General features: G+C 43.4%; 1 protein-coding gene across 3 annotated transcripts in view; it reads left to right on the top strand.

Moving 5' to 3' along the window:
• The window catches only part of LOC126272427 (UDP-glucosyltransferase 2-like), a 197,757-nt gene that overhangs the window by 10,067 nt on the left and 165,831 nt on the right, over window positions 1-21,859 (top strand). For all 3 annotated transcript variants that reach the window (XM_049975285.1, XM_049975284.1, XM_049975283.1), the window contains exons 2-3: window positions 3,901-4,152; window positions 15,943-16,263. In XM_049975285.1, the coding sequence (XP_049831242.1) occupies window positions 3,901-4,152; window positions 15,943-16,263 (573 nt within the window). The remainder of the gene's footprint in view (window positions 1-3,900; window positions 4,153-15,942; window positions 16,264-21,859) is intronic.

Genomic DNA, 21,859 nt, shown 5'->3' with positions numbered 1-21,859 from the left:
GCACAACAACATCACTACAAAAAATTAAATACAAAAAAAGTGAGACCTGTTTAACTACTTCTGAGGAACTTTAAGCAGAACGCTGAGAAGAGGTACTCTATTGAGTTTCTATAAAGTTTTGGCCAAACCAGCCCCACTCTGTGGATGGGAAAACTGGACTAATAAGAAGAGAGAAAAAAGAGAACAGAAGAATGTGAAGCGAATTTCCTCAGGGATTTGGTTAGCCGTACGTGGATGGATAAAAACAGAAATGATGAGTTCCTAGCTAAAGTGAATATACAACTGTCAAATAACTTCCGGGAATTCAGCTAGGTAACACTTTCAGCAGCCGCTGATATTTCAGCAGGAGAACACCCCGCCATTTTCAAGGCAAACTGCAACGGACAGGCGATGTACATGCAAAATTAAAAACCCCGGTTCTCGGATTGATGCATGAAAGATAACACACACACTGAACACAAGTGCCACCAAAGATAACCAAAGTCCGAACTATCCATAGTGAGACTTCGAACTCGCAGGTGAGGTAGCATTGACTCTGTCCCTCTGCTTTTTTACCAGGGAGAGAGCCGGAAACCAAACAGAGTTTAAACAAAAACCTCCATCCCTATTAACGAGGTTGGTCGCTAATTTAATCTCAACTGCCTCCTTAATAACAGTGTCCCAATAGCTGGACGTGCATTCCAATATCTCAGTGTTACTATTCAACATGGGGTGACCAGTTTGTAGGCAATGTTCGGCAACAGCAGATCTACTTGCCTGCTGTAATCATGTGTGCCGTTTATGCTCAGTACATCGGTACTCCGCCGTCCTGATTGTCTGATTTCACTTGGGATTGGTTGGACGGTGCCTCATGGGCTCAAGCTGACTGGGAACACAATTCGTTACTGCCCGGCATTTGGAAAAGTTTGAACGTTTTCATTGCGTGAAGTCTGATGTTATATCTCGATGTTGTGTGATAAATCTCACAGAGATATCTTTTGACCACGCAACCTTATCCGTGCTTGGTAAGGGTTTAAATTTGCACCCACTCCGAAGAGTTTGCCGGGAGTTGAATTTATTAGTTCAATTGAACAGGCAGTTTGCAAACTACCTCCTGACGCTGCAGAGGAAGTTAGGAGGGAGGCATGCCGTGTGTTGACTAGGGTTTGTCTACCCAAGAGTAATTAACAGTAGCAAAGAGGGGTGCTTTACGCTCTCTCAGAGTTGATCCTGATATTGTTATTTTAACTGCGGACAAGGGCAATGCCACCGTTGTTTTAAATAAACAGGATTATGTGCAAAAGATGCAATGTTTATTATCTGATTCAGCGTATCGCAGAATCGATACTGACCCCACAAAAAGTGTTGAGAGAAAGACCAACAGCCTCATGAAGAAAAGTGGTTTGTCGCAGGACACTATCAACACCTATAGTGCTGTTCCCCCTAGGCTATATGGCCTTCCGAAGGTTCACGAGAAAGGGGTTCCTTTGCATCCTATAGTGAGTAACATCGGTGCTCCGATATATCGTTTAGCCAAGCATCTTGCTTCTCTGTTGAGTCCACAAGTAGGTCGGTGTGAACATCATATCAGGAACTCAGCTAATTTTTTAAGTCGCTTGGAGTGACTGCGGTTGAATGACTGATATTTTAGTGAGTTTCTATGTGGTCTCTCTCTCCACTCGTGTTCATCTGTTTGATTCGTTGCGGTTAACAAGGTTTAGTGCTGAATTAACTAATCTCTTTCGGCATGTGTTGACATGCATTTATTTTTTTATTTAGTGGCCAGTATTACGAGCAGACAGATGGAGTTGTGACGGGTAGTCCGTTGTATCGTGCGATCGCAAATATGTTTATGGAAGACTTCGAGGAATGAGCATTGGAGTCGGCGCCTTCCAAACCCACCTGTTTATTTAGATATGTTGACAATACCTTTGTTGTTTGGCCTCATGATAGGAAGATTTTGAATACCTTTCTAGGACATCTGAACTCGATCCACACGAACATTCGTTTTACGATCGAGGTGGAAGAGGATGGTTGCCTTCCCTTTCTTGGCGTGTTAGTTGGGAGGAAGGATGGTGGATCATTGGGACATGCAGTCTACAGGAAACGTACTCACGCCGACTTGTACTTACAGGCTAATAGTTGTCACCATCCGGCTCAGCGTGAAGGGGTACTTCGTACCATGGTACACAGGGCACATGTCGTTTCTGACGCTGAGACTTTGCCAGCTGAGCTGTCCCATCTTGAAGTTACGTTTCGTCAAAATTGTTAGAGTGACAGACAGATTGAACGTGCATTGCGCTATCGACCAACTGTACATCGGGTGGTTGATGATAATTCTGAGTCAACACCTAAGTCTACTCCTTTTACACTTACGTAGGAAACACTTCCAACAAGATCGGTCGTATTGTACGGAAATACGATGTGAAATGTGTTTTCCGACCTCCATTTAAAATAAGAGCGCTTTTGAGTTCTGTTAAGGATGATCTTGGTGTGCGTAAGGCCGGTTTATATCGCATTCCTTGTAGCTGCGGCATGGCATATATTGGTCAAACTATCAGGACCGTGGAGGACGGATGCACTAAGCATAAACGGCACACACAATTACAGCAGCCAACGTACCAGCCATTGTGACTCATTGTGTAGACAAATAGCACATCTAACTCACATCCACCATGGAGCTATGGTTCGATATGAGCCCTTCATATACAGGGTGAAGAAAAAATACTGCACTTGGAAGTGGGAATGCGATTCCTGAACCAGATTCAATGGAGAAGTTTACCTAGCAAAAACAGATTAGATGCATCTTGAAAACACATGTATGAAAATGAGGAGCTGGGGACACATTCACATCACACAGCACATCAGAGTATCACCCCACACTAACGTGGCCGGCGTTTAGAGATATCAGCGTGTCTTCTATTACTACCACAGGTCCCATGCAAGCACAGGAGAATGTCTCCTACATCATAATGCTGCTCCCACCAGCCTGCGTCCATGGCGCGTTGCGTGTTTCGAACAGGCGTTCACCTCGACGACAGCGTGTTTGGAGGCGACTATCGACCTAGTATAGCAAAAATGTGATTCACTTGAAGAGCCGACACATTTCCATTGATCGACGGTCGAATATGGACGTTCCCATGCCAAGTGCAATCATAACTGACGATGTTGTTGATCAGTGCATGAACACGTACGGGAGGTTTGCTGTAGAGCTCCATGTTCAGCAACGTACGATAAACAGTGTGCTCTGAAACTCTTGTGCTGTTTCGGCAGAGATGTCACTGATCACCATCTATCCTACTTTACAGAGGAGACCATCCTCCAAACACCATGTTCTGTGAAGAGTAGTGGACGTCCAGCCATTTGGTGCCTAGTGGTGGTTTCGCTATCCTTCTACCTCTTTCCATAGATGCTCGCGACATTAGCACATGATCATTGGACCAGCTTCGCCGTTTTCGATATACTCGTTCACAGGCTAGGCTTAATAACAAACTTCTCTTTGTCAAAGTCGCTTATGTCAATGGATTTGCTCATTTACAACCCTTATCTTTGCTAGGTTGATGCCGTCCGTGTCTGCCGTGTTGCCACGTGTCTGTAACACCACCTGGCTGCATCGGACGTCTCATTGGGCAGTGGTCATAATTTTTTGGTTGATCGGTGTATCAATATTGCAGGAGTTGGCCTTTACCACAGCTGTGAACACTATTGATTATGAACAAATTATACATATAGGTGATACCGTGGGCACTGCCGGTTTTGCACATTAAAAAGGGTCAATTCCGAGCCAGTCTTACACCCTGCATCAGAGTACGACATGCTGAACTTTGTCTTTGTCAGTGAATGTGCTGTTCGTCGAATGTGCTGGAGTAGCTCTGGTAGCACGCGACGCTCTAGTACAGTGTCGCCGCGATTCCTGCGCAGCTGCCGGTGGAGGAGGCCACCCTGGTGTCCGGGGTGCGGGACTGGACGAAACTGTGGTCGGTGACGGCCGACCACTGCCGCGCCGCGTACGGCGCGCCCGCGGTGCGCCGGCTGCTCGCCTCGGCCGCCCAGTTCGACCTGCTGCTGGTGGAGGTCTTCTCCGGGGACTGCATGGCCGGCCTCGCCCGCCGCTTCCGCGCCCCGCTGGTCGCCATCGCTTCCTGCGTCGCCCCGCCATGGGCCCGCGACAGGGTCAGTACCGCCGCGGAGCGAGCCGGCGCGTGAATACGTGTTGTTCCAAAGCACCGGCACATTGATAAGAGCTCGAGAACGCGTCGTTTTTGGTACGACTGGTGGAAGTTAAAAATTGGTTAATGACATATCGCTCGTTAAATTATTCAAGATATGTTAAGGGAAACACGAGGAGAAAATCCGTCGAAATAACGGTTTTGTTATTGTATTAACTTGTACTACAATCCTTTCTGAACCAGAATATGTGTTTTCTTGGATGTTTCGAGCGTATTAATGGGAAAACAGCGTCACTTCCTTTTCTATCTGCTGTCAACTGAGCTGTTTATACCAGCTGGAACAGTCGTTCTTTGTCTTCATTTATTATTTGAACACATTTTTGCAAGTTGATCAACACAGTTAAATGCGGTGGCTCGTTTTATTTTACAGGTTATTATTCCTTGCTGTAGGGGCTGTGATTTTTGATATTTTTTTTCTAAACCAGCAAGGTGAAACAGAGGCCACTACTTCCACTACGTCAAGTGGGTTTTGTGCTCACGTACTCACACTGAGCCGTCAACACTTCCCAACTGGGGAATAGTTGGACATTATTACTACTGTTATAGGTGCCATGCGTGCAATGGTCGTGCCAGGCGCGCGATATTCAATCTTTATACTGTCGTGAGTGGCGCGAGACCTGCACGACCTTATAGCAACCGTTATAGTTCTGCATTATTCTGTTACACTAGGGGTGAGTTCACGTAAGAAAAGAGAGAGAATGTACGATTAACAGACTTATTTATTAAAAAGTAGAAAATCGAGCAATAATACAACAAAATGGGGGTGGGGGGAAGAAAGATTCGAGTTCAGCAGTCTGCCCCAACGTACGTTCATAACCAACCACGATACCAAGAGGAAAGGAATTTTAGCAACGATCGCCGTATTATCAAATAGAATCCAATTTAGTAAAGTAAGGGGTTGCAGGCGTGCAACAACCACCACCATGTAACAGCTAAAGACCAAGAAAGATACTACTGTGCGTAAATTGCTAGGTAGCTTACCGTACTGAAGGAATAAAACCCGCAAGACGCGAAACTATTCACAGTGACCTATCAGGTTCCCTCTGGGCCGCAGGGCGCGTTTCTACAGTGCACGTCGGCGCTCATGCTTACCGAACTTCATATCCTGGAAGAGCAACTCCGGTCTCCGGCACGGTCGCACTAGAACTGCCTCTACTGTCCCTTTGTCCGGCATCTATCCGCGGAGGGCGGTTGGCGCCCGCCCGCGAAAACCGGCGTGCACCTGAACTGGCCAACCACAGGGCCGGAATTTCAGAGGGGGGCAACCTCGCGACGTTAAAATTGAGCAGAAATAGCGGTTACAAGGTTGGTAAGGCAGGTTGGGGAACTGAGAACAGGAGAAACTTTGGCCACTACTGAATGTTCAAACGACGTGCTACCCTGGCGACCGGAAAAGTTATGGGAAACGGGAAGCCTTCGTGGCTGCTAGGAAGACTGCTGCCCTCGCCCATAAATAAAGAAAATTTCCAGCGCCAAGCTCCTCTCACAGATAAGTGTGAGACAAGCTGTAAAAGTAGTCAAATAAATCTGGCAACCTATAGGACATATTAATATTGCCTGAATTATTATTTTACCAAATACCCGAATGCTGGGATTAGAAATATGAAATGCGAGCACTGAATGGTGAATGAAGTGCGCGTTTTCACAGCGCTGAGCAGGCGCAGGCAACACCTAAACATCGGTTCAGCCTCGTGTTTTCGTTTCACTCATCGTAGTAATCTAAAATATTACTTCATTTTAGGAGATAATCTTATTGTGTTTATAGTTATATTTTATTCATGAAAATCGTAAATATGTGCAGAATAAGGACGTGTAACAGTAGCAAGAGGATTAAAGATAGCAGAAGATCCCGGTTTTCCACTTTGTCCAAAAAGTACTGAGTCATCGTTTAGATATCAGAGAGCTAGTGTTAGTGAATGAATGTAGACATAACCAGCCCCTACCAATGCCAATAGCACATAAAAGCTATCTACAGAGACTTGCTTGCATGATGAATCCATGGGAAAACTCAAAATCACAACCAAAGTTTCCGTAACCGTATGTGGGAACACTTGCCTCAAACATAATTTTTCGCTCTCAAACTCCTAAAAGCTGGTGTCATGCATGAAGTATTGTGTTTCAGTGATGGATCATCCAGCAAGCTAAAAGTTTTCAGTGATACACATAGAGTTTGCGGTGAACATGAAGAATATGGGTCTGTCAATTGACCAGCTGAGGGTGTGCCCTACAAATGAAAAAAACAGCCCAGAACTCAAAAGAAGACCCCAAACGTAAGCTCGAGCATAGAGAAACACGCGATGGGGACAATTTTAACTGTGTATGTAGGTTGAAAAATTGGGTGAAAACTTAAAATCAATTTTTTCAAAGTATGACATTATTAGTTTTAAATACAATTTCTCTGAAAAAATACATCTAGATCAATGAAACTTGGTACAGAGATTAATGACACAACTTTCATTAAAATGCATTAGAACTGTGGCAATAAAACAAAAGGATTGAAAAATATTTAGATTTTTTTTGTAAATGCCAATTTTTGATCACATGTCCGTTTTTGAGTTTATACTATAACAACAATCCTACTACCACATAAGCTCTACACTTTGATGAACATATCACAACCATTTGTTCAAAAGAAACGAAATTTGAATTATCAATAATTCAAATTTCGTTTCTTTTGAACAAATGGTTTTAGAGAAAAATGTACCAACCATAGGGAACTCGCTCACGACCAGGTCCCCTTACAATAAAAGACTTAAACTGTAAGGTGAATAGAGACGATAGCTATTTTCTATAACTTTGACATTTCGTGTCCTTTCTGTGTGCACATTAATCTGCCAGAACATTATGGTCACCAATCTACTATAGATATAAATCCGTCCAGGCGATATCAGCGTCACGTGGCAAGGGATGACTGCTAGTCAGAGACACATGGTGCATACAGTATCAGTGAGTGTGCTGTCCGTGTGCACAATTCGGAAGGCGTCTGATATATCTGACTTCGACTAAGGGCAGATTGTGATGGACCAGAGGCTCAGTCCGAGCATTTCGGAAACTGCACGATTTGTAGGGTGTTCGAGGTGTGTTCTGGTGAGTGTGTTCAGCGCGTGGCGGAACCGAGGTGAAACCCCTTCTACATGGCGGATGTCGGACGTCATAAGCTGAAGTAAAACAGGACAGATGGTGCACTGTGGCGGAACTGAAATCAGACTTTATTTCTGGGCAAAGTCCAAGTGTGCCTCAACACACAGTGCACCAAAAACCCGTAACGATGGGCCTCCACAGTTGACGAGCCATTCATCTGGCAGTGTTAACACCACGACATCGGCAACTAGGACTGAAATGTGCACGTTACCACCAACACTGGACGAAACAGCTCTTTGAGACCTGTACTGCGGGATGGAGACAAGCTGGCGGCGGCTCGATTATGCTCTGGGCATAACGGGCATTCTTTGCTCAAGTGGAGGCATCATAAAAGCCAAGGAGTATCTTACACAGATTGAAATCCACGTAACCACTTCATGACGATCATTTTTCCCTATGGCACTGGCGTTTTTCAACAACATAATGCGCCTTGCCACAAGGCCAGGAATGTAATGAAGTGGTTTGCGGAACACTGTGGAGAGTTTCGATTCATATGGTGCCCCACGCCCTCTGCCCAACTTGGAATTTACGGGGAATAGGTGACTTGTGTGTTCCCTCCAGCTGCCTATTAAGGCCTCACTGCTTGCATGCTATGATGCACATCACCGCTGATGTATGTGCCAAAGGTGGACATACCCGCTGTTAGGTGGGTGGTTATAATCTTCTGGATTTCCGGTACTCTAAATCAACTTTGGAATTTATTGCAAATTTAAAAGATATGTTTTATGTAATATTTTATGTGATGTACGTAAAAGAGAGTTCTCCATTCAGGACTTAGTTTGTTCGATTTTATGAACTTGTCAAGTAACGTGGACCAATGAACTGAAAGATTCCAGTCAACGAAACACCTAGTTCGCTAGCAATTTGTATTTATTTGTGCATCCATTTGTTCTTAGGGTACATAATGCCTTCGTAAAAGTTCTGTAAGAATGTAAACAGGCGCACGCACACACACACACACACACACACACACACACACCGCACTCTTACAAGGACCACAGAAAATTTACCATAAATACTGCACATGTTAAGTTATTGCTCTCTGCGTTACGTACAAGAGAACTTACATTTCTTGCAGTACGTGATTTTTCACTTTGTTGTTACAAATCTATCTTCTTGAAAAAATTCTGCTAAAGGACAGAAGCACAGATCTAATAACAATAGCTTTAGGCTTTTAGAAAAAAGGGACGATGACGAAGTAATTTTTATTCTTTGTGGAAGGTTATTATATATTTGCATCGCACTATTTGTAATTAAAGTTTCAAAAGCTAATGTCGTTCCTGATGCCACATGGAACTTTTCATTTTGGCTTGTACCATGTTCACGAACATGGAACTCTTTATGTGTACTTTAGACAGAAGAACATGAGCGACTTTGAAGGAGCTGACCTAGTAATTTTACGTGCATCCATTTTCTAGAAAAACTGTTCTTTACTCGCCATACGTAAATACGAGGGTGGTTTGAAAACTTCTCGGAATCAGCACGAGAAGTCACCGCTAGGGCAACGAATTGTTCACGTGATATTCATTGGACTGTTGCCCAATAAACACGTGCCACGTCAGTGCTCTGTGGCGGTGACGTAACTCTGTTATTGTTCCCGTGTAGTGATTTGCGAAGATAGAAAAAATCAAGATTTGAGCAGTGATTAAGTACTTCGTAAAGAAAGGTGTGAAAGCAAAGGCCATTCATGTCGGTTTTCAGAATACACTGGAGGACTCTGGTCCTTCATATTCAACTGTTGCCAAGCGTACAAATGAATTAAAAGTTGCTCGGCAGAGCTTGGATGATGATCCGGGCAGTGGTCGGCCAAAATGTGTCACTACTCCAGAAATCATTGCAAAAGTGCAGAAAATGTTCATGGAGGATCGCCGAATGGTTCAAATGGCTCTGAGCACTACGGGACTTAACTTCTGAGGTCATCAGTCCCCTAGAAAGTAGAACTACTTAAACCTAACCAACCTAAGGACATCACACACATCCATGCTCGAGGCAGGATTCGAAACTGCGACCGTAGCCGTCACGCGGCTCCAGATTGTAGCACCTAGAACCGCTCGGCCACTCCCGCCGGATCGCCGATTGAAAGTGCGTGGAACTTATCTCGCTTGCCAGCTGCCATCTGAAAGGATATATCACATTTTAACTGAAGAATTAGAAACGAAAAAATTATCAGCAAGATAGGTGCCTCAACTCATGTGCCGTCGCCATGGCAAAATAACACGAACTAAGGTATGAATTGTTGCCACACTCGCCCTATTCACCTGATATGGCTCCATCAGACATCTGTCTCTTCTCAAAACTGAAAATATTTTTTTGGTGGACGAAGATTCACTTCAAACGAAGACTTGATAACCGGAGTTGACAGCTATTTTGCAGGCCTGGAGGAAACTGATTTTCGAGATGGGACCAAGGCACTGGTTCATCGTTGGACCAAGTGCAGGACAGGAGACCACATTGAAAAATAAAAAAAAAAGTTTCAATGATATAAGTACTTTTTTTTCTATTCCGTTCCGAGAACTTTTCAAACGACTCTCGTAAGAACTGGCCCTGGAGATCGCAAACTATGATGAGGAGCACTTTACGTTCCACGTCACGTGTCAGCTCCTTTCTGAGTGTGTATCACGATGAAAAACACGTCTCGTTTGAGGACGGCTTTACTAGATAAACTTCCAGGGTATGAACGTGGCACATACGCGCTAGCCTAGCAGAAGCTAGAGAAATGTCGTTTTCCAGAAACACACTGTCAGGTTTACCTTTGCATTCACTAGTAATTAAACATGTGGAGTTGAGAAATTTCGTGAAAGCTGTTCACATGCTTCCGTAAGAGATGTTGGTTGACGATTTGCGCGAGGCACTTCTCGCCCCTTCACATCCCACAGGAGCTCCGCTGAAGCGAAGTCCGGATACCGTGCTGGCCAGGGAAGTTGCTGCACGTCTGGCAGAGCACATTGAGTTTCAAGGGAGGTGTGTGGGTGAGCGTTGTCCTGTTGGAACGACACAGCGCCTTTGCGTTGGAAGACCGGCAATAGAACGGGCGTAACAACGCTCCGCACGTACCGAAGGGTCGTTAGCGCACGCTCCATAACACTAAAGCTTAATGGGAGTTGTAGCTTATCGCGCAACAGACTGTAACGCGTGCGGTAGGGCCAGAGAGTTTTGGACAAATGCAACAGGCCTACGTTGCATGCGCAAACGACCATCACCTGCGTGCAGGCAGAACGTGCTTTGGCAGCTGAAGACCGCGGCGCGCCGTCCCATCTTCCAAGTGGTCCTCTGACGGCACCAGTCGACCCGTGCACGTCGACGCTGTGGCGTGAGCGCTAGACGGGCTGGAGGTGTGAGCGCCGGTAGTCCCAGGACTAATAACCGGTTCGCAGCAGTTCGTGTTGTCACGTCTGTCTTCACAAAGAATCTTAATTCTACACTCCTGGCAATTAAAACTGCTACACCAAGAGGAAATGCAGATGATAAACGGGTTTTCATTGGACAAATATATTATACTAGAACTGCCATGTGATTACAGTTTCACACAATTTGGGTGCATAGATCCTGAGAAATCAGTACCCAGAACAACCACCTCTGGCCGTAATAACGGCCTTGTTACTCTTGGGCATTGAGTCAAACAGAGCTTGGATGACGTGTACAGATACAGCTGCCCATGCAGCTTCAACACAATACCACAGTTAATCACGAGTAGTGACTGGCGTATTGTGACGAGCCAGTTCCTCGGCCACCATTGATCAGATGTTTTCAATTGGTGACAGATCTGGAGAATGTGCTGGCCAGGGCAGCAGTGTAGCATTTTCTGTATCCAGAAGGGCCCGTACAGGACCTGCAACATGCGGTCGTGCATTATCCTGCTAAAAGGTAGGGTTTCGCAGGAATCGAATGTATGGTAGAGCCACGGGTCGTAACACATTTGAAATTTAACGTCCACTGTTCAAAGTGCCGTCAATGCGAACAAGAGGTGACTGAGACCAAATGGACCCCATACCATCACGTCAGGTGATACACCATTATGGCGATGACGAGTACACGCTTCCAATGTGCGTTCACCGCGATGTCGCCAAACACGGATGCTACCACCATGATGTTGTAAACAGAACCTGAATTCATCCAAAAAAATGACGTTTTGCCATCGTGCATGCCGGTTCGTCGTTGAGTACACCATCGCAGGCGCTCCTGTCTGCGATGCAGTGTCAAGGGTAACCGCAGCCATGGTCTCCGAGCTGATAGTCCATGCTACTGAAAACGTCATCGAACTGTTCGTGCAGATGGTTGTTGTCTAGCAAAAGTCCCCATCTGTTGACAAGGGATGGAGACGTGGCTGCACGATCCGTTACAGCCAAGTGGATAAGATGACTGTCATCTCCACTGCTAGTGATACGAGGCCGTTGGGATCCACCACGGAGTTTCGTATTACCCTCCTGAAGCCACCGATTCCATATACTGCTACCAGTCACTGGATCTCGACCAATGCGAGCAGCAACATCGTGATGCGATGAACCACAATCGCGATAGGCTACAATCCGACCTTTATCAAGGCCGGAAACGTGATGGCACTCATTTCTCCTCCCCACACAACAACGTTTCACCAGGCAACGCCGGTCAACTGTTGTTTGTGTATGAGAAATCGGTTGGACACTTTCGTCATGTCGGCACGTTGTAGGTGTCACCACAGGCACCAACCTTGTGTGAATGCTCTGAAAAGCTAAAAATTGGCATATCACAGCATCTTCTTCCTGTCGGTTAAATTTCGCGTCTGTAGCACATCTTCGTGGTGTAGCAATTTTAATGGCCAGTAGTCTACTATGATGGCTGTGCGGTCTGCCGTTGGTACCCTAACAATACGTCTGATCTGGCGGGCGTCCGTGCTGTGTAGCCGTCCAGAACCTCATCTACGGGTGTGACAATGTTCTCGTGACCATACTAGCATCGCTGCACAACTGACATACCACATCCAACTTATGCGGCAGTTCTCCGAAAAGAAAATCAATCCCGCCACTCAGAGATCCACAATACGGTCCCTTCGAAGCTCGCTCATTTGACTGTAGGAAGCACAAGTGCATCTCTGTGGCCTGGTTGCCTGTCTGCGGCACGCATCTGTACCACACTGAGCCTCCTGCCTCCGGTGGGTATGCAACCACGCTATCTGCTGGCTCACGACGCTGACGCCGTTGTCAGTACATCTACTGCCCCCCCCCCCCCCCCCCCCCCCACCAGGTGGTACACGCTGTCGCCGGGTCAAAAACAACGTCGTCTTCCCAGGAGCTCTATTTTTTTCCAGTGGTTTATTTTTTCCCTGTTAATTATCAGACATTTCATTTCCATCTCTTATGCCATCGTCTCTCTTTTGTCACATCTTCGTGCCGAGAGACTAAAGTTGTCGCTGGATCCCACGGTTCATAATGCTTTTCACATCCACAGTCCCTTTACTTCAAGCTTCATTGCAAACAATTACAATTTCATAGTACCCTTGAGTGTGAGGTCGCAAAAGGCCAATATTTCCGGCATTCGGCAGCCCACGTACTGTCTGCCACGCAACCAACATAATGGCTACTAATAGCAACGGGGGGCGAGTTTAGATTTGTAACGGGGAAAGAACGGGCCTAACAACCGACGAGAAACTCACAAAAATGCTGCACTGGTAGTGGTGTTGATACAAAGCACAGCATTGTCAGCGATAAACAAAACACGCATTGTATTATATCTACAACAGTTTCAGAAGTTCTCCACTGAAAAATGGTAAGGACGATAGAAGTCCAAGGAACAGGTTGTTGTTGTTGTTGTGGTTCTCAGTCCTGAGACTGGCTTGATGCTACTTCACCTGTGCAAGCTTCTTCATCTGCCAGTACCTACTGCAGCCTACATCCTTCTGAATCTGCTTAGTGTATTCATCTCTTGGTCTCCCTCTGCGATGTTTACCCTCCACGCTGCCCTCCAATACTAAATTGGTGATCCCTTGATGCCTCAGAACATGTCCTACTAACCGACCCCTTCTTCTAGTCAAGTTGTGTCACAAACACCTTTTCTCCCCAATTCTATTCAATACTTCCTCATTATTTATGTGATCTACCCATCTAATCTTCATCATTCTTCGGTAGCACCACATTTCGAAAGCTTCTATTCTCCTCTTGTATAAACTATTTATCGTCCACGTTTCACTTCCATACATGGTTACACTCCATACAAATACTTACAGAAACGACTTCCTGACACGTAAATCTATACTCGATGTTAACAAATTTCTCTTCTTCAGAAACTCTTTCCTTGCCATTGCCAGTCTACATTTTATATCCTCTCTACTTCGACCATCATCAGTTATTTTGCTCCCCAAATAGCAAAACTCCTTTACTACTTTAAGTGTCTCATTTCCTAACCCAATGCCCTCAGCATCATCCGACTTTATTCGACTACATTCCATTATCCTCGTTTTGCTTTTGTTGGTGTTCATCTTATATCCTCCTTTCAAGACACTGTCCATTCCGTTCAACTGCTCTTCCGAGTCCTTTGCTGTCTCTGACAGAATTACAATGTCATCGGCGAACCTCAAAAATTTTTTTTCTTCTCCGTGGATTTTAATACCTACTCCGAATTTTTCTTTTATTTCCTTTACTGCTTGCTCAATATACAGATTGAATAAAACTGGGGAGAGGCTACAACCCTGTCTCACTCCCTTCCCAACCACTGCTTCCGTTTCATGCCCCTCGTCTCTTATAAGTGCCATATGGTTTCTGTACAAATAGTAAATAGCCTTTCGCTCCGTGTGTTTTACCGTTGCCACCTTTAGAATTTGAAGTGTTCCAGTATTCCAGTCAACATTGTCAAAACTTTCTCTAGGGCTACAAATGCTAGAAATGTAGGTTTGCCTTTCTTCTAAGATAAGTCGTAAGGTCAGTATTGCCTCACGTTTTCCAATATTTCCCCGGAATCCAAACTGCTCTTCCCCGAGGTCGGCTTCTACCCGTTTTTCCATTCGTCTGTAAAGAATTCGTGTTAGTATTTTGCAACTGTGATTATTAAACTGATAGTTCGGGAGTTTTCACATCTGTCAACACCTGCTTTCTTTACGCAGTATCATATCTCCCATTTCATCCTCATCTACATTCTCTTCCATTTCCATAATATTGTCGTCAAGTACATCGCCCTTGTATAGACCCTCTATATACTCCATCCACCTTTCTGCTTACTCTTCTTTGGCTGGAACTGGGTTTCCATCTGAGCTCTTGATATTCATACAAGTGGTTCTCTTTTCTCCAAAGGTCTCTTTAATTTTCCTGTAGGCAGTATCTATCTTACCCCTAGTGAGATAAGCCTCTACATCCTTACATTTGTCCTCTAGCCTGCCCTGCTTAGCCATTTTGCATTTCCTGTCGATCTCTTTTTTGCCTACTTCACTTACTGAATTTTTGTATTTTCTCGTTCTATCAATTAAATTCAGTATCTCTTCTGTTACCCAAGGATTTCTACTAGCCCTCGTCTTTTTACCTACTTGATCCTCTGCTGCCTTCACCATTTCATTCCTCAGAGCTACCCATTTTTCTTCTACTGTATTTCTTTCCCCCATTCCTGTCAGTTGTTCCCTTATGCTCTCTCTGAAACTCTGTACAACCTCTGGTTCTTTCAGTTTATCCAGATCCCTTCTCCTTAAATTACCACCTTCATGCAGTTTCTTCAGTTTTAATCTATAGTTCATAACCAATATTGTGGCCAGAGTCGATATCTGCCCCTGGAAATGTCTTACAATTGAATACCTGGTTCCTAAATCTCTGTCTTACCATTATATAATCTGTCTGAAACCTTCTAGTATCTCCTGGGTTCTTCCATGTATACAACCTTCTTTCATGATTCTTGAACCAAGTGGTAGCTATGATTAAGTTGTGCTCTGTGCAAAATTCTACCAGGCGGCTTCCTCTTTCATCTCTTAACCCCAATTCACATTCACGTACTACGTTTTCTTCTCTTCCTTTTCCTAATGTCGAATTCCAGTCACCCATCACTATTAAATTTTCGCCTCCCTTCAGTACCTGAATAATTTCTTTTGTCTCATCATACATTTCATCAATTTCTTCATCATCTGTAGAGTTAGTTGGCATATACTTGTACTTCTGTAGTAGGCATGGGCTTCGTGTCTATCTTGGCCACAATAATGCGTTCACTATGCTCATTACTACGGCGTATGTAATGTATCCCAGTAACATTCAAGTTTATGATTGAGAAAGTAGTTCGTGTCCATTGAAAGTACTTATGTTGGCAGCATCCTATCCAGTCAACGCAAAATTAATTAAAACAGTTTGTGTTTTGTAGTCTCCTGCCAGATAGTTCCAAATGTAAGGGAACAAAATAGTGTTTATAAATCAATTAGGTTTTACTAATTGAAAAAAATCTGTCTTGGAGAAAAATCTTCTGAATCATGACATAAAATTCAGTAAAGCAGTTTTGTTACAGCTGTATGGGTGTTTTAGCTATTGATATTAACAAGAACCACAGTTAAACCTAGCTTAAAAATGTTGGCATTCAAATGAATGTTGCTCTATAGTAAATGTCAGGAGACATATTGGTGTTTGTATCGTTATTGGGTAGCTGTGTGTTGCAGATGGGCACCCCTGACCATCCAGCCTACATGGAGAACTTCTTCCTGCCGCTGGTGGCACCGCTGGGCTTCTGGGAGAGGACGGCCAACACGGCGTTCCACCTGCTGGCGAGACTGGGCAACTGGTGGCTGTCGGAGCGGGAGATCGACGCCGTGGAGCGGGCTGCCCTGGGCAGCGGGGCGCCGGCCACCAGCCAGCTGGTCCACAGCACCGACCTGCTGCTGCTCAACAGCCACTCCAGCGTCAACCAGCCCGTGCCGCTCACGCCCGGCGTCGTCGAGGTCGGGGGTCTCCACATACAACAGCCTAAGCCCCTGAGAAAGGTCTGTGCCACTGTCTCACCTCCGGAGTAACTGACAATTGTGCCACTCAATACGTGTAAGATTTGTTTTATTAATTTCTCTAATCCTATCGCTTCCCTCTTGTCAACTTTATTTCATCATGATTATTACCTCCACTACCATCGACTGCTGGTTTACACACTCTTTCACCATCCCATTAATTACAGCTTTTAGCAGTCTCATATCTTAAAAGATGGAATAAAGAAAGTCAAATATACACTTACAGTATTTTTAATTTTAGAGAAAATGTTTGATTAGAGCATTGTCTTTCAATTTAAGAAAGTAATAGGTTTAAACTACAGGCAGTGAAAGGTTATTCACAACAGACTACAATTATAGGAATAATATGATATGATAGAGGAGTTGCAGTTACGAAGGAAGTGGGACGGATTGTAGCCTATCACTGATATTATCCAAAATTTACATTGAGGTACCAGTAAAGGAAACATAGAAAAAAGTATAGGAAACAAATGAATCTCTTTTGAATGAGAATTTTCTTATATCTTAACAAATCAAAAATGTAAGACCGCCACTGGCAAATTGTGTATACAATTATTGTTTAAAATTACATATAAGGAGAAAGAATACATATGGGAGAAATAATCAGTAAAATGTTTAAATTTACTCCTGCCGTAGGTAAACTAGACACTAAGAATGAATGGAAATTACACTTTTTTTCAGCACAGAATGTTACTTTTCACAATCGGTATTAACAGGAAACCTGTATGCTGTTGTTTACAAAATATACAGCTGCCTGAACATTTATCAGACTATCGCGTAAAAATGTGAAGTAAGTTGGTCAGAAAATTTGGAGACTGTTGCTAACAGTTTTTCTCTCTTAACAGATCTTACACACACACACACACACACACACACACACACACACACACACACACACACGTAAGTAAGTTAGGAACATCGAGATTTCTGCTAACTAAGGTTCTCTTTTATATATTATGTAAACGTATATACACGATATACATACTTCACGAATATAGAGCCTATATCAGTCCACATGTTTATTAGAGTATCAAGTAAAAATCTGAAGTAAATCCGTCGAGAACTGTTGAAGATTTTCGGTAACAACGTTAGAGGTGGCAAAGAACTTGCAAGAACATAAGAAATGGGCGTGTATGGAAAGAAGATTATAAGATAAACACCAATAACAGAAAAAGCTGTGTTTATTAGATTATCACGTAAAAATTTGAAGTATCTCGACCAAGAATTTTGGAGGTTTTCGATCACAAGTTTTTCTGTACTAATATGTTATATACATTTAAATGAGTAATATATATAGGCAGGCAGTGCTGCACATACGCACTGCGAGAGCTGTGCCAGTAAGCAAGCCGCCTCAGTGCCGGGCCGTAGCCCCCATTTCACACAGCACCCAAACTCCGCGACGCACTTTTGGCCTCTGTACACCAAGGAATATGTCAAAGGCCATGGGCAAGGACAGGTCGGGAGCGCTGAATAATAACTGTACATTTCTCGCCAGAACGTTACTTATAAATGTTCAGTTTTCCGATTCTTCATTATGTCTGAAGTTCAGTTCACGTTTGGCGCGTTTCTTAGGTCGTACACTGGCACATGCGGAGTGTTGGAAGCATACAGGAGCAGCTAGGGCTTGCGCGTCATTGTGCCACCAACGTGGGTAATCTACAAGGTACTAAAACAATCGCACGCAGTCATCTACAGCGAATCGTATGCTACCGCATGGTTCTGCGATCCGTCTTGTCTTGATATAGCACCCTTGGAAATAAAGTGGATGCCAATTCTGTCTACATTTTACTTCAATTCTGAACAGTCTATACCAGTTGTCTCACAGGCTTAGGCAGAACACCGATTGGTAGTTAGGATCAATATCATCTCGTTATTTCCCCACAAATTCAGACATTTTTAAAATTTATTTTTTTACATCTACCAGCTTAGTTAGTATGGGCAGAGCTTACGTTTGACAAATGGAATAAATTAATGACTTGCTCATTTCACTCACCTCCCGTCTCAGATAATACAGTTGCTGAACAGTTCAAAGAAAAACTTGTATTTCTTTTCAAATAGGTATTCCACCAATACAAATATAGTTGGTGGTGACTTCAATCTGCCCTCTATAAGTTGGCGAAAGTACTTGTTTAAAGTCGGCGGTAGACATGAAACGTCATCCAAAGTCGTAGTGAATCTCTTCTCAGAAAATTGTTTTGAATAATTAGTTCAGAAGCTCAACCATACGGTAAATGGTTGCCAAAACATGCGTCACCTGTTAGCAATGAATAATCATGACCAGACAGGGGGCATCATGACAGACACGGGGATTGTCGGCAGCAAGGTTGCTGTACCTCGACCGACTACCGTAACATCCGAAACCACAAAAAAAAAAAAAAAAAAAAAAAAAAAAAAAAAAAAAAAAAAAAAAACGCGTAAAAAGTCTGCTTGAAAAAGCAAATGAAAATTCTTTTGACACCTCCATAAGAGACAGTCTCCACTTCTTTCAGTTTACGTAAGGATTTACATTTAAAGAAATAATATCGACGGCAGTTGAGAGCTACTTAACAAATAAATTAAAAAGAAATGGTACTAGTCCGACATGGTACACAAAACAGTTCAGAAGAGTGCTGCAGAAGCAACGAGAAAAGCATGCCAAATTTAAAAGAACATAAAATTCACAAAACGGGGAAGTTTCACTGAAGTACCAAATTTAGCGCAAATATCAGCGCGAGGTGCTTTTAATAATCTCCACAATGAAACTCTGCCTTGAAGTCGGCAAAAAACCGAACGAGATTCTGGTTGTACAGAAGCGCAAACAATACCTTCACTACGCGATGACAGTGGTGACACTACTCACTACAGTGCCATTAAAGCAGAGTCACTAAACACGGTTTTCGAAAATTTCTTCACGAAAAGGACGAAGTCAGTATCCAGAATTCTAATCAAGAACAACTGCCAACATAAGTAACTCAACTTTCAAGGCAAGGCCTCTGGTCCAGAATGTACACCACTAAGGTTTCTTTCAGATAATGCTGATTCAGTAGCTCCAGACTTAGTAATCAAGATTGTAAAGTTGCAGAAGTGATACCAATACACAAGAAAGGAAAAAGGAGTAATCGGCTGAACTATAGATATATATTACTAACCTCTATTTGTCGTAGGATTTTGGAACATATACTGCTCTCGAACATTATGAATCACCTACAAGAAAAAGATTCGTTGACAAATAGCCAACTCGGAATCAGAAATATCGCTCTTGTGAAACAACTAGGTCTTCACTTTCACGAAGTAATGAGTGCTATCGACAGAGGAGGTCAAACGGATTCCATATTTTTCGATTTCCTGAATGCTTTTGACATCGTTCCTCACAAGTGACTTCTAATTAAACTGCGTGCCTGTTGAGTATCGTCTCAGTTGCGTTACTGGATTCGTGATTTCCTGTAAGAAAGGTCACGGTTGATAATAACTGACAGAAAGTTATCGAGTAAAACAGAAGCAGTATCTGGATTTCCCCAAGGAAGTGTTATAGGAACTTTGTTGTTCTTGGTCTACATAAACGATTTAGGAGACAATCTGGGCAGCCTAATTAGACTGTTTGCAGACGAAGCTGTCATTTATCGTCTTGTCAAGTCATCCGATGATCAAAACCAGTTACAAAATGATATTTGAGCTACACGATAAACGATACAGATCTCTGGGCTGTAAACTCAACACCATATTTAGGGTCTATAATTACGAAGACCTTAAACTGAAACTCACCACATAGATAATGTTGTGGGGAAAGCGATCCAGAGCGATTTATTCGCAGAACCCTTAGAAAAGTAACTGGTCGATTAAAGAGACTGCTTATACCACGCTTGTTCTCCCTCTTCGGGGGTATTGCTGTACGGTATGGAAAACACATCAGATATGATTGACGGAGTACACCAAGAATTTTTGAGAAAGGGAAGCTCGTTTTGTATTACAAAGCGAGAGAGTACCACGGATATGGTACATGAATTAGAGTAGCACGCATTAAGAGATTTAAGAGTTCGTTTTCTCGTGCTCTGTTTGAGAGTGGAACGGTTGAGATGTAACTTAAAAGTGGCTCGATGAACCCTCTGCCAGGTACTCAATCGTGAATTGTAGAATAATTATGTGGATGTAGATGTAGTTGACTGATGGTTCCTCAGAGAATGATACGTCCAGTCCACCTCACCAACCCTACCAAACCCGCACTTGTGCTCCTTCTGTTGTTTACATCAGGCAACTTCGTATACTTAATAAAGCTTTTGTTAGACGATACCATTGTCTGTATGTAGACCGTACTGAGAATGAGATGCATAACAATTGATTATCACCTTATGGTGTGTGATAGGGAGTAAGTCGGTAGCCCCAACATTTAACGCTCGTCCCTCCTCCATCTCAGAAAGGCGCGGGGAATGAAAGATTGTCGGTAACCTCTAATTTCTCGGATTTTGAGTGATCTGTGTCCAGAACATAGTCTCTCAGATTTTCAACTGTTAACCTCTCCGTGGTGCACATCGACTCTCTTATAGCGTTTACCATTGCAGCTGTTCAATATCTCTGTGACACTATCACCCCAAACTAAATGATCGCATGTTTGGTACTGTGTCGTCGATCTAGTATATTTATTCTATAAGTGCGGCCTAGTAAGTATCTGATATTGATGAGCAATACTAAAAAGTCGATAAAAAATATTTTGTAAGCCGCGCCTTTCGTGGATGATTTAATTTTACTCAAGATTCCAGCACTGAAGCTTTGCTGATATCGGTTTTTTTTCCTGCATTTCGATTTATGTGGTCATTCCACTTCAGGTCACTTCATATGGTTACTTCCATTTATTTTTATAGTGAGATCGTACAGGACTGCATTTCTCGGTCTCCTTATGTATACTAGGTATATTACAGTGAGTTACATTCGGTGTCAACTCGCAGTTCCTGTAGGGCAAATTGTTGTTTTGCTTGGTTTGATAGTATTAATTTATAATTTAAATCTACACCACGATGCATACCTAAAACGTATGTTCCAGACTTCTGATATGTACCTAATTTGCCGGCCGTGGTGGTCTCGCGGTTAAGGCGCTCAGTCCGGAATCGCGTGACTGCTACGGTCGCAGGTTCGAATCCTTCCTCGGGCATGGGTGTGTGTGATGTCCTTAGGTTAGTTAGGTTTAAGTAGTTCTAAGTTCTAGGGGACTGATGACCTCAGATGTTTAGTCCCATAGTGCTCAGAGCCTTTTGAACCTAATTTTTTCCTGTAAACTATCTACCTTATCCTGTTAACAGTTATGTCTGTTTCTTCTTGCAGTTCTTCAAGCCGACAGTGTTGTTGTTTAAGCATGCCACATTCTCTTGGGTGTACGTTGGCAACTCTCCTCCTTCACATTTCTGTGTAATTTCCATATAGAACTTTAAGTTTACGATTTCTGCAAATGAACTATCATTAAATGTACTCATTCCATCAGTTATACGTTCCACAAACGAATTTCCTGTTGCTAGATGCACGACATCCAGTCCACCACATTAGAAACAATGTAACCAGCCATATAGACAGTTGTTTCTTCTTCGCTGTATTTGCAATTTTAACAGGAAAG

The sequence above is a fragment of the Schistocerca gregaria genome, chromosome 5, assembly GCF_023897955.1.
Source record: "Schistocerca gregaria isolate iqSchGreg1 chromosome 5, iqSchGreg1.2, whole genome shotgun sequence".
NCBI lineage: Eukaryota > Metazoa > Arthropoda > Insecta > Orthoptera > Acrididae > Schistocerca > Schistocerca gregaria.
Note: the sequence above shows the minus strand (reverse complement) of the source record. Positions and strands in the feature narration are given on the sequence as shown.